The 12,840-nt window shown below is 45.8% G+C and overlaps 2 protein-coding genes across 2 annotated transcripts in view; both read left to right on the top strand.

The window, feature by feature from the left end:
- Positions 1 to 3,059: 3,059 nt before the first annotated feature.
- Positions 3,060 to 4,376, top strand: LOC125947810 (uncharacterized). The gene is made up of 2 exons (XM_049673203.1): positions 3,060 to 3,181; positions 3,930 to 4,376. The coding sequence occupies exons 1-2, from the start codon at positions 3,165 to 3,167 to the stop codon at positions 4,264 to 4,266; spliced, it is 354 nt and encodes a 117-aa protein (XP_049529160.1). The 5' UTR covers positions 3,060 to 3,164; the 3' UTR covers positions 4,267 to 4,376.
- A 5,801-nt stretch (positions 4,377 to 10,177) lies between these two features.
- The window catches only part of LOC125947449 (neprilysin-21-like), a 49,779-nt gene continuing 47,116 nt past the window's right edge, over positions 10,178 to 12,840 (top strand). The window contains exon 1 of the mRNA XM_049672189.1: positions 10,178 to 10,279. Coding sequence (XP_049528146.1) covers positions 10,187 to 10,279 — 93 coding nt within the window. The 5' untranslated portion in view covers positions 10,178 to 10,186. The remainder of the gene's footprint in view (positions 10,280 to 12,840) is intronic.

The following is a 12,840-nucleotide window of genomic DNA, read 5'->3' as shown; positions in this document are numbered from 1 at the left end:
GGGTTATATGTTCTCCCTTCCCCATGAAGCCTTGTTTACTTACATAGTCGCTGACCATATGCCTGTTGTAGCTAAATGAAATCAATAATAGTCAGTGAACAAGGCTTCTGTGTAGAAGCCGAAACATCCTTTCAACAAGCAAGTCGAAGCAAGTGTCAAACCTTCCGATGTCTTACGTGGTTGCCTTCTGTGCCATGATGTTATGAGAGGGAGAAAGCTAAACGAAACCTGGCTGTAGAAAAACTAGTATAAATGAGGTATTTAGTGCACTCTGGGGTTTGCCAGTATATTTCTGGGGTTTTAGAGTCCGGACCTTAACGTAAAGGGACAGACAAATGCTCGGAACATGAATTGAGAAAACCGCTAGTGCAAAAATGACTTATCCTACTGGTTAAAATAAGCCATGTTTTTCTCATTAAATTGGATTTATGTTTTTAATTCTTCCCCAAAAGTTGCGAAAGATAACCCTTGGCGCCCCACATCGCAAAAACATGAAGATGCATAAGTGGCCTGAAGAGGAGGGCAAACTGGAACAACTTGGTATTGATTCATGGTAAATAAGGAACAGCGCACTGAAAACGTTGACGAAGGGAAACTTGACACACCACAAGTGCTGACTTTCAACTGGAAAACTTATTGAATGAACGAGTTTATGAAAACTTGAACTGTGCATGCATTTGCAAGGTAGTGAACAATACATGACATGCACTCGGGGTTAGATCAGGTGATACTAAACAAGAATGAATTAAAAAAAAACATCACACTGCTCGGCTGTCAACGATTTGCGGGGTCTAAAAAGGAAATTTCTCTTTCTTGGAAGACTATTGTAGGCTGACTAATGCAACCAGGTCCTGCTTTCTGTATTCTATAGGCCTCGCAAATTTCATGAGTCAATTGGTCTGTGTGGCGAAAAAGAATCTCGGTCTGAGAGAATTCTGCAGTGCACCCGAATTGCCATAGAAATGCGAGGCGCAAACAGTGCATTTTGGTGCTCCCTGAGGCGCACGTTTACACACCGCCCTGATTGTCCCACGTACACTCGGCCGCAGGTGAGGGGGTTGCTGTACATGATTGCAGTGGCGCAAGGCACACGCATATTAGTGTGCCAACAGGGCAGACTTTTTTTGCATTTGCACCTTTCTCCACACATTTTGTAACTGCTGTGCAGATGCTACCCACTTTCTGGCTGAAAAAAATATCTATGCCATGCCATGGTCCCCCCCGCCCCCCCCACCCCTTTTTTTGTTTCAACCTGTGCGAACGCTAGTGTCCATAGCATGCTCCAATTCTTGCACAAACTTTCCACAAGACAGCATGCTATTGGCGTCTTAAGGAAAGCTTCTGCGAAGAGTAAAGTTTGGAGAGTAAAGATGCGGCACCAAGAAGCAAGTCGTTAGCTATACATCCACTAGCGTTCGCACAGGTTGAAGGGGGGGGGGATCGTGGCATGGCATAGATTTGTTTTGTTCTTTTGAGCCAGAAAGAAAGTAGGTAGCGTCTGCCCTGTAAGGCACACTAACATGTGTGTTTGCCTTGCGCCACTGCAATCGTGTACAGCATCCCCCTCACCTGTGGCTGAGTGTACGTGGGACAATCGGGGCAGTGTGTAAACGTGGGCCTCAGGGAGCACCAAAATGCACTGTTTGCGTCTTGCATTTCGCAATGCATTGCCATGACTGCGGGTACACTGCAGAATTCTCTCGGACCGAGATTCTTTTTCGCCTCACAGACCAATTGACGCATGAAATTTGCGAGGCCTATAGAATACAGAAAGCAGGACCAGGTTGCATTAGTCAGCCTGCAATAGTCTTCCTAGAAGGAATTTCCTTTTTAGACCACATAAATCGTTGACAGCGGAGCAGCGCGATGGTTTTTATTTTCTTTAATTCATTATTGTTTAGTATCACCTGATCTAACCACGAGTGCAAGTCATAAATTGTTCACTGCCTTCCAGGTGTATGTGCCGTTCAACTGTTCGTAAACTCGTTCATTCAATAAACACACCGGTTGAAAGTCCGCACTTGGGGTGTGTCTACGCCTCCCTACGCTTTCAGGACACTGTTCCTTATTTACCATAAATAAGAGGCCTATCACATGGCTTTCTATTATTGTATGGGGTTCATGGTATTCTTATTAGTATTGAAATGCAGTCCACATTTTTCTGTTATTTTCTTTACCTTACAATATGATGATAAGCCTTCGTTTGTAGTGAAAGTGGCACTGCCTTTGTTTTTGATGAGTTGGCTTGGTAAGTCTATCGACAGAATAATGATAACGGGGGCCAGGCAGCCATGATGTAGGTGTGTATTTGGGGGGAAAACGTTGTACAAATGTAAGAAGGTCTGTACGACAATGCAAACTTATTGTACCAGCTTTATATTTTCAAAAGTGGTTGGAAAGGCCAAAATGTAGGCAGTTAACTGCAGTTGCACTCTCTCCTGTGAAAGCAGAATGATAGGCTGCTTTCACAATTTGCGAAGCTGCAGGTGCAAACATTGCTGAGGGTTAACTTTTGGTTACCACAAAACTACGTCTTTAAAAACTGGTTGTCAGTCGCTTTAACGCAAAATGTGAAGGTCTGAAAATATTATGTCGGTATGCCTTTAAGCTGTTTTGTGCCACACGTATGTATACATCTGGCTTTCCTGCACTCTAATGTCACATCCCCTAATTATGCATTGGGAATTTGCATGGGAGTAGAATTGGTGCGCTTACAAATGATAGTGAGCTTGGAGAGGTAGTTACTATGAAACATAGTTACTGTGCTAAGGGTTATGAAACACAAACATGAAATGCACAGAACAGACAAGACCTGATGCACTTCGTGTTTATGTTTCTTCCAGTAACGCTTAGGTGTTGTAGAGCACATTTAAATTAAAGGGCATTGCGTCACAAACCTCTTCCAGCAAAAATGTTTTGCTTTGCACTCAGCTAAAAATTCACTTCACTTGGCAATAAATTATATTCTGGTAGTATTGGGTAGATTTTTCAACTTGAAAACATTGCCGCATACAATGCTCATTTCCACATCTCTGGCAAATAGGAGGGAAGTCACTGCGCGAGGTGGCATCGTATGCCATGAAGGCTGTAATGGCGCACCCCGTCCAAGTGCTTTACAGCCTTCATAGCAGGAAGGGGAAGAGGGCATTCATCAATTTGAAGTTATGCCGGATAGTCGCAGGTAAAGCTTCCTCAGTCATCCTTTTGCATTGTTGAAGTATTGTGTATACAGCCGAACTCCTCTACGGCGAAATGGCTTGCATAACAAGAGGTTGTCCTTGCCAAAATGGTGTCTTTCATATAATTTGTCAGCTTCTACAACGAAGAAATTTGGGCGTCCCTGTTGGCTGATTTCATTTTTTACTATGAAAGCCACATACTCAGTCACCACTGTCCTTGCAGAAATTGCGAAAGTGTGCTTTGCAGTAGCAGCAATGGCAGCTTAGGTGAATTGCTTGACGAGCATGCCGATGAATTGCATCACACCAGGCAGCTTGCACGTTTAGCATCAGTGGGTGAGGCAGTTGAATATGTCTCGGTTAGTAAAGACATGGTGTGATCATCACTGATGACGTTAACGCTATGTTAGGGAGGAAAAACAAGAATGTCAATGAAGGCAACAGAGATGAAGATCCTGTAAATGGATCAAGAATTTTCATGGCGGGGAAGACGATAGCATTTAATTATCCGCAGCATTACTTTGCGTATCCTGCATTTCGCCGCTGAGCATGCTGTCAACCTCGATTCAATAAGGTTGGCTGCGGTTGCAAATTCTGTCAGATAAACTGTGTGCTAAAGACTTAGCAACTTATTTCACTAAGTCTCTTGAAGGTTTTCTTTTGTTGAATGTGTTTGCCTGCTCTATTGTGGGTGATCTTTACGGTGCATGCTGTATGTACTAATTGTGGTCTTTGCATGTTTGTGTGCAGATGTCATCTGTGCGAAAGGGGGGGGGGCGACCTGACACAAGCACAGGACTTCATTAAGTGGTTGCCAGGGTCTGTGGACAGCGATGGGGGCAGGAAGAGGCGTTTCGCAGAAACGTTTGCAGCAGAGCAGCCCGATGATCCCTCCCTTCGGGGCAGGAATCATTGCCTGCCCACTGCTGCCCTCTCCCTGCCCCACCCTTGCCCTCAGGTCCCTGGCAAGTCCACCGTCGGCCCCTCCTGTCCGGCTGCTGCTGCCCCTGCTTCTTCCCCTGCTGCAGCCCCTGCCGCCCCTGCCCCTCCTCCTGCTGCTGCCCCTGGAGCTGAGAACCCCTACTGATGCCTGCATCAGTTCAAGAATTGTATTGTAAATAGTACTGTAAATAGTATTCTAAATAAATTATATTTTCGTTTACGCTTTGCGTGTGTCTGCAGGAAGTTTCCTTCCCGCACTTATTTCCATCACGTTTTCGTCGCTACTAATTGTATAGGCAGTAAGCTAGCATACAAGCAACATAATGGCTGAGTACAGGCTATGCTTGAAACACACTGGATGCAAAGTGGCTGAGCACTGGATATTCGTGAAACTCATTGAATATCAAATGGCTAAGCACTGGGTATTCTTGAAACACGTTGGATACAGAATGGCTGAGCACTGGATATTCTTGGAACACGTTGGATACAGAATGGCTGAGGCACTGGATGTTCTTGAAACATGTTGGATACAGAATGGCAGAGCACTGGATGTTCTTGAAAGACTGGATACAGGATGGCTGTGCACTGGCTCTATGCTTGAATTACATTCGATTCTACAATGGCAAACTGTACGGCCAATCTTGGCTCGAACAGTGGGTGGACCTTGGATCGGGTTGCACTTTGCCATAATGCCAGGATTGGGCCAAAATTCGTACCAATTTCTGCGAGCATTGGACCATGCTTGGCCCAGTGGTGGTGTGCTGCCTGGGACTGCTAGCAGACGACACACGAGCACTCCGATGACGTAATGCGCACGAAAGGAGCCTACCCTCCCCGAGCATGTACGCAGATATATTGTGGCTGCCGTCTGACGGCGCTGGTGATATAGAAAGCCACGCGCTCCCGCGTTCACCCTAAAAAAGATTGCGACTGTACTTGCCAATACCCTGGGCGCAGATCGAGAGATGAAAAAAATTCTGCTCCTTGTAGGGCTTTCAATAGCGTCCTCGATTCGCGGAAGCAAGTAAACGTCCTTACGAGTGATATTGTTGAGGCGCCGATAGTCCACACAGAACCGTATAGAACCGTCTTGCTTCGTAACAAGGACGACGGGAGATGCCCATGAACTGTGGGAAGGTCGGTACACTTCGCGGCGGAGCGTATCGGCCACTTGTTCATTAATCACGCGACGTTCTGTAGCCGATACACGATATGGGCGTTGCCGCGATGGCGATTGGGAGCCAGTATCGATGTAGTGCGTAGCAGTGGACATCCGGCCCAGGGAAGGTTGCCCACGTCGGGCAACCTTCCCGAAAGAAGTGCGAAATTCTTGTAAGATGCACAGAAGCTGTGATCGCTGGCCCGGTGTAAGTTCATCGGCAATAGAAGAATCGAACACATTATGGGCAATGGGTCACCCGTAGAAATCGAGCCGAGCGTACTGTAACGGGTGCAGTATGTGTCTTCGGGAACGTCCATAATTTGTACGTCTTCGATAGCTTCGACACTGCTCAGACATTCTCCTCGGAGTAGCAGCACAGGGCACGGGAACGGGTTACAAATAAATATAGCACTAGAGCCCTGCGTGATGTATGTTCACCGTCGCAAAAGGTAGCAGTAGACCTTTTCGAGTGGAAAAGCGGCCAGAGGCTTGAACATACACTTGAACTGACGAAAAATAAGTGCACTTGGTGGTTCGTTGTTACCTGCAGGAAGAAGTCGAGATGCTGTGTTCTAGGGCGACCGAAACATTGCCGGGAACTCGCTTCACTACCACCAGTAGGATCGTTTAAATACTGCTTCGTAAATGGAAAGCTGTTAACTTCCCCAACGATTCCTGTCATCTAATATCTGACATTACCTATGTGTGACATATTGGCGTTCACGATTCCGAAAAGCTTTATGACTTCCTCAGTATATATATACGTCGTAGACGTTCCGCCAGGCAACGTAGCGACCATGTCTCAACATATTTTTTTTACAAATTGAGATTCCAAAGTATTGCATTCAAGTATTTCCCAAGTGGTTAGCGCACATTTGTAATTTTCAAAAACCAGAATACCGCAGGGTTATTTACAAGAAAGATTGGATTCATGAGCGGCCATCACGTACTATCGTGAGCAATATGAGCTCGAACACGGGAGCGCGTGGAAAATAGCCTCAAAACCTAGATAGCGTCATACGTGAATGGCGCTGCCGAAACCGGAGGTGAAAGGAGGGGCGCTCTTCCGCTAACTGTTGGCACTCCCGCTTCGCTAGCGTACAAAAAAAATGATAAAAGTGGCGTATCCGAACGCTCAGCCAACACCGCCTAGATTTAATACAAGCATGACCTGTGCATTATGGCAGTCTACGTCACAGCCGATATCTCAGCAGCTACATAGCCTGATAGGTCATTTGATGTAGATGTGCGCGTTGATGTGAATTGATATCACCGCTAGCGGCCAGTGACATGCTACAAGCTACCGTTTTGCAGCAATGACATCGAGGCGGGAGTGTGAACAGCCATCGGAAGCGCGGCGTCCTTTCCAATTTGTTTCCAAAAGCGGCCGCTGCAAATCGGCCGATGTAGAGTTCGAGGCTATTTTGCACGCGCTCGCGTGTTCGAGCTCAGATTGCTCACGATAGTACCTCATTTATTGCAGCGGCTTACTCTTTCATATTACCCGAGCAAATCGTGCACGTCCTGCCTTTGTTACTGTAGAATGTACTCGGTTCCTTACGGACTGTCCAAAAGCCTTAGTCTGGGGCTAGCCAGATCGCCCGCTTCGGCATCTATGGAAGTCTGTCAGGAAAGCGGGTATTGCCGAAGAGAGCAGAGTCGTGCTCATGCGCATTAACCACGAAAACAAAAACGAATCACTATGTGCCAACTCTTTTTGATGAGAACCGCGTGGCTGCTTCCAATACTACACCATTAAAAAATGCCAAGCTAGCCCTTAAGAACATGTGCCTAGCGATTGTCTGACGTTACACACCTTGATATGCTACTTCCTTAAATTGGTTTTGTGGCATTGCATAAAGTACATTTCCATACTATTCCAATGTATTAAGTTTGCAATTTCAGGAAACGAGATTTTGTATGTTTTGTTTTCGTAGTCATGCAATTTTGTATAGGGTATTGTAAAAATCATTACCATGCATGATATATTGCGTGCAATATTTGGTTAGTTTAGTTAATATTGTAAAATACGGCTTGAGGCGGACGACGTGCACAATCTCTGCGCGTGGTAATCGGCGCTTGGGCGATGACAGGTCTCCGTCAGGAATCAGTTCATAGTTCACGTCGCTGACACGCCTTAATACTGTGTACGGTCCGAAGTACTTGTCAGGAGTGTCGCGCTGAGGCCTCGCCGTCTAATGGGGGTCCAAACCCAAAGTTGGTCCTCGGGCTCATAGGTAACTTGCCGATGGTGGAGATTGTACCTTATTGCATCTGTACACTGCTGCTGTCTTAGGTGCACACGGGCCAATTGACGTGCTTCCTCGGTGCGCTGAATGTACTCCTCGACGTCAGGAGCTAACTGGTCGAGCTGATCGATGTCGTCATACGGAATCATGGCGTCGAGCACAGTTTGAACATCTCGACCATAAACGAGGCGAAACGGCGTGAATCATGTAGTTTCCTGCGTGGCAGTGTTATACGCAAACGTTACGTACGGCAGGATTTCGTCCCACGTTTTGTGCTGCACATTCACCACTACAATATAATGTTTAACGCCAAAACATGGAAGTTGAAATCAACGTAGCTGTGGAGTCGAAGCACAGTCTTAAGAGGAAGCTTTACCTTGGGACCAAAAATCTGACTCCCCTAATCAAATTCTTGTAAAACGCGGAAATGCTCTTATAGAACAGCCTGTAATGGACTTATTTGAATGAAATTTGATGCATTTCAAAAAACAAGTTGAATTGTAGTGACTGCGGGAAGCAAAATTTTGATTTAAAGTCTGGACGTTAAAAAACGTAAAAGTAAAAAGGTTTAAAGACATTGAAGAGCGAACTTTACAAACCGGCAACCAAAAGTCTGCCAAGACCCTAAATCGGTAACCAAAAGTATCAATCGGTTATCAAAATCCTAAATGAAGCGAATACATTGACGGACCAAAACAAGCCAAACAGACTGACTCCGCAGAACTCGGGCATTGCTTAAGCAGCTCATGATCGTGAAAAGTGTGCTTTTTCTGAATGAACCAAGAGCAATCTTATTTTCTTCCCTCTGAGGCTCCATGTACAACCACAAAGGAATCCTGGATGACTGGTGGAGCGGCATGACGCGCCGTCAGTACGGCGCTGAATCGGTCTGCTTCAAGAAACAAGTAGAATGGTTCACCAACCCTTTCACCGGTGAAGAGGTATGCAGCCAATGTATAAGTTCAGACACGAATAACTCTACCGCGCAATTAGTAGTTTCTTCGCGCAGTTCGAAATCGATTTAAAATACTGTAGTTATCGGACTAAAGGGTGGCATGCAAGTGCGCAATGCGTTCAAGTAAACCACAAGTATATTTCAAAATGAACAGGTGCGTCAAAAATGCGCTTTTGCTATACCGGCTAGCAGGCACAACAAAATGATAAAACAGCGATTGCACTTGACGCACCTCTGCGGACACTGGGTTGCATTATGCCTTTACAGGTGTTTATAGGTCATCGACATAGGTCACTCGAACTGTATGGTCGTAGCGATACATACTGCACAACATGACCAGGTATATTCTGAAACTGGCTGGCAGCCCACTCTTATATTGTACTTTATCGGCCATCATGATAACTGTGAATACCAGAAGAAAACTGGGACATAAAGTAATGGCTGAGTTATTTTTCTGAATTTTATAAATTTTAGATGATCATAGTGAAAAAATTGATTAACCAAGATTTCTTATTCTGTTACCATAATTGGTTATAATTTGTCTTTTTTCATTGGGAATTTGTAGTAACCTGTAATTTTTACTATGCTATTGCGCATCCCTACTCTTTTGCATTCTTATATGTTGCCACAGAAAATTATCTACAGAAAGATGTTTTTCTATTGCAATCGTAGATAAATGGTACCGTCAACCAAGACGAGCTCGTCGCCGACAATGCCGCCATAAAAGAAGCTTTCAAAGTGAGTGGTATTTGCATCTCAGGATCCATAGCTAATGTAATTTAAAATAAGGTAAACTCGATGAAACTGAAGTGAATGCCTCACTTTTCATCGGTACTACTCTTCAACAATCTTTCAGCCAGGCCGTGTCTTTAGAGATATCATTTCTTTCAGGTTTCTGTAACTGTAGGAGAATGTATGTCCACAATGCTATGCCCTACTTGTCAATATGGTGGTGCCGTCAGTAGGCGCACCCAGCGCATCTAAAAACCTCAAGCTTGGCTATTTCCTGAACACCTAATACTTATAGTGACACGAATGCGTCACTTTATTCTCACGTAATTTTTTAGCTGTATTGCTGAAGCGACACTAATTTGGTCACTGCTTTCAGCATGTCCATCATCGCTTGATTTGAACATTGATTTAGCAAATAAAACTTTTTAGTAGGCACAGTTCAGTTGCGGTGCAATGAATGCAGGGAATTCAAAATTTTCAAACTGGTTTTATGAAATCAAGACTGCCGCCTGTGATCCGTCACAACTATAAAACTGATCACCGCAGTTTAATACTACTCGTCTTTGATTTTTGCGCAAAATAAAATTGTTGACCAGCAAAACAGTGAACTGCAGTACCTTCATCTTCTCTTTTTCGCCGTTTGAAATCTGGGGTGCCAGTTCACACTTGCGTAAGTTTGTCATCAAACGAATTTGCTTTTCACTGCCATATTTTTTCATTGTTAAACCATGATTCAGCTTCGCGCTTCCAGTGTTATGCCAAAGATTAAGATAGCTTTACGGTGGAGCAGAACGTACGCACATAGCTCGAGCTCAACGTTAGATCATGTGTTACACGGCATACGTACTTAAAAAGCACGGATATATAGTATGCGAATCAAATTGTTCAGTTCATGGTTTATACGTATAATTAAAGTCTATAGCATCCTAATGGGCTGTTTTTGAACGTGCAGGCCTACAGGGTGTACATGACAAAGTACGAAGAGTATTACAAGACGGTTGTGATTCCTGGTTTGGAAACGTACAACCAAGATCAGATATTTTTCTTCGCATATGCTATGGTAAGTTCATGTAAGAGTAATACAATGAATGGGAGAAGTACCTTGTAGCTAAATTGTGATTTTTTGTTCTTATATTCAATAAGATCAAGTTTACAACCTCTCGTTGTTCGTATGCGGCTCAAGCAACCATTGATTGACTGGTCTTCATGAAACAACAAACATACTGAAGTAACCATGAAAGTCATTTAAGTAAATTATCTGGCGCTAAGTTATGTTCCTTGTGACCATCATTTATGATATTGTCGCGTAGTAGTGACGCTGAATAAAAGAGTCGTAAAACTGTTATGGTGCATCCAGACGAAGGACCAAATCCGGATTTGTAGAGCCGGACGGCGCGTCACGTGACCTCACATCAGCGATTTGCCTCGTCCGCGCCTCGTCCGGGAGCCGCGCGGACGGATAAAGCCAACCCGATTTTCACATCCGGATTCTGGCGGGGCACAGCTGCAGCTTTAACTTATAAACACGCAGTGCCTGGCAACCAGTACACTTCTTTCCTGCTCGAGGACAACCGCATTGCTTATCATTGCTTTGTTTGCTGGCGCCTGGTTTCAGTGCTTCATAGCTTCTGGTGTCGTTCACTTCAATTGAACAATGAATTTGTGCGATGACGCCGCCTTTTATTTCATCCACATCGTGGAAGAGTTTCCAACTTTGTGGGACCTCAGCCGCGCAGATTATGCGGACACCGTAAAAAAAAAACAATCTATCTGGGAGCAGATCGCCGAACAGATGAAGGAGAATTGGCCAACCTACGGGCCGTACAGCGTCGGTAAGTGCTTCAGCATATTCCAGTGCCTGAAAAAGCGATACATGGCGAAACCGATTCTTTATTGGGCGAACCTGTGCCCACAAAAGCAAGGTACACTCGAAGCACAACGATAGCGGCGAACACAGCCGGCGATCGTCGAAATCTGATCAGCGGCGAAACGTGTCGGCTTTTATGCATCAGTCATAGAAGGTTCCAGATTAATCCCTGGTACCCGCGTGTCTTCCAGAAAGTACTAAACAATTCGCGTCGCTCATACAATCAGATGAGCGTCGGTGACAATAGACAACGGATAGAAGAATCGATAACGCTCGAGAAACTTCCGATACATGCAGGCGCGTCCTGTGCCTAGCGATAACGTTTAACCGTTGTTAGCCGGTGAAAAGCGATCACCGGTGAAAGATAAACATCTATATTGACACGTATACATGTTTATCTTTCACCGGTGGCCGCTCTCTACCGGCTAACAAATGTTAAACGTAATCGCTCGGCGCAGGACGCGCTTGCATCGGAAGCTTCTCGAACATTATTGATGATTCTATCCTTCATCTGTGGTCACCAATGCTCATGTAATCTGATTGTATGGGCGACGCGAATTGTCTAGAACTTTCTGGAAGACAGGCGGGCAGCAGGGATTAACCTGGAACCTTCGATGACTCAGGTATAAAAGCCGACGCGTTTCGCCGCTATCAGATTTCGACGATCGCCGATTGTGTTCGCCGCTATCGTTGTGCTTCGAGTGTAGCTTGCTTTTGTGGGCACAGGTTCGTCCAATAAAGGATCCGTTTTGTGATACACCGTTTTACGACGGTTTACTTCAGCGTCCCTACTACGTGACATCTGGTGGAGGTGCTTTTGTGTTCATGCAACGAACGCCCCCGCAAAGCCGCGACCCAAGCCCGAAACCGGAGGACGAGACCAACGTCGTGAAGGGCCAGCGAGCTAGCCGTAGGCAGCAAGGACTTTTGCCAGAATACGGGCTTCTTCCCGAGAAGACCACAGCGATCAAGGCCAAGTCGACGACCCCAATGGCAGCCCCAGCACCCTACATCCTGCTGCAACAACCTTCCGTGGATCACCGGCTGAGGACCCTGAAACCTAGCTGGAGACCTACGAGAGGACCGCGACGTTCAACAAATGGAGCGATGACGACAAGCTGCGCCATGTCTGTTTTTCGTTGGATAACGCTGCTCGGACCAGGTTTGAGAACAGATAGACCTCTCTGGTGACGTGGGCCGTATTTCGTGAGAACTTCGTGAGGACCTTCACGAGTGTAGTACGAAAGGAAAGGGCCGAGGTTCTCTTACAAACCAGAGTGCAATTACCGAACGAGAACATCGCGATCTTCACGGAGGAGATGACTCGCCTATTCCGCCACACCGACCCCGACATCTCTGAGGAAAAGGAAGTTCGGTTCTTGATGCGGGGCGTCAAAGAGCAACTATTCGCCGGATTGATGCGCAACCCACCCAAGACTGTCGCAGAATTTCTTTCCGAGGCCACAACGATCGAGAAGACGCTTGAAATGCGAGCCAGGCAATACAACCGCCATGCGCTGACAAACTATGCCGAAGCTCAAGCTCTAGGCGCCGACGACCTGCGAGAGACGATCAGAGCCGTCGTACGGGAAGAGCTGCAGAAGTTATTCCCAAGGTCGCAGCTTCAGGTGACTTCGATCGCTCACATAGTCAAAGAAGAAATTCAGCAGTCATTGGAAGTGCCCCAGAAGTCCTCATCACCGACAGAGGTGCGGCCTTTACGGCAGAGCTAACTCAAGGCATCCTGCGATACA

Source organism: Dermacentor silvarum, chromosome 8 (assembly GCF_013339745.2).
Source record: "Dermacentor silvarum isolate Dsil-2018 chromosome 8, BIME_Dsil_1.4, whole genome shotgun sequence".
In the NCBI taxonomy this organism is placed as follows: Eukaryota; Metazoa; Arthropoda; class Arachnida; order Ixodida; family Ixodidae; genus Dermacentor; species Dermacentor silvarum.
This window is presented reverse-complemented; position numbering and strand designations above follow the sequence as displayed.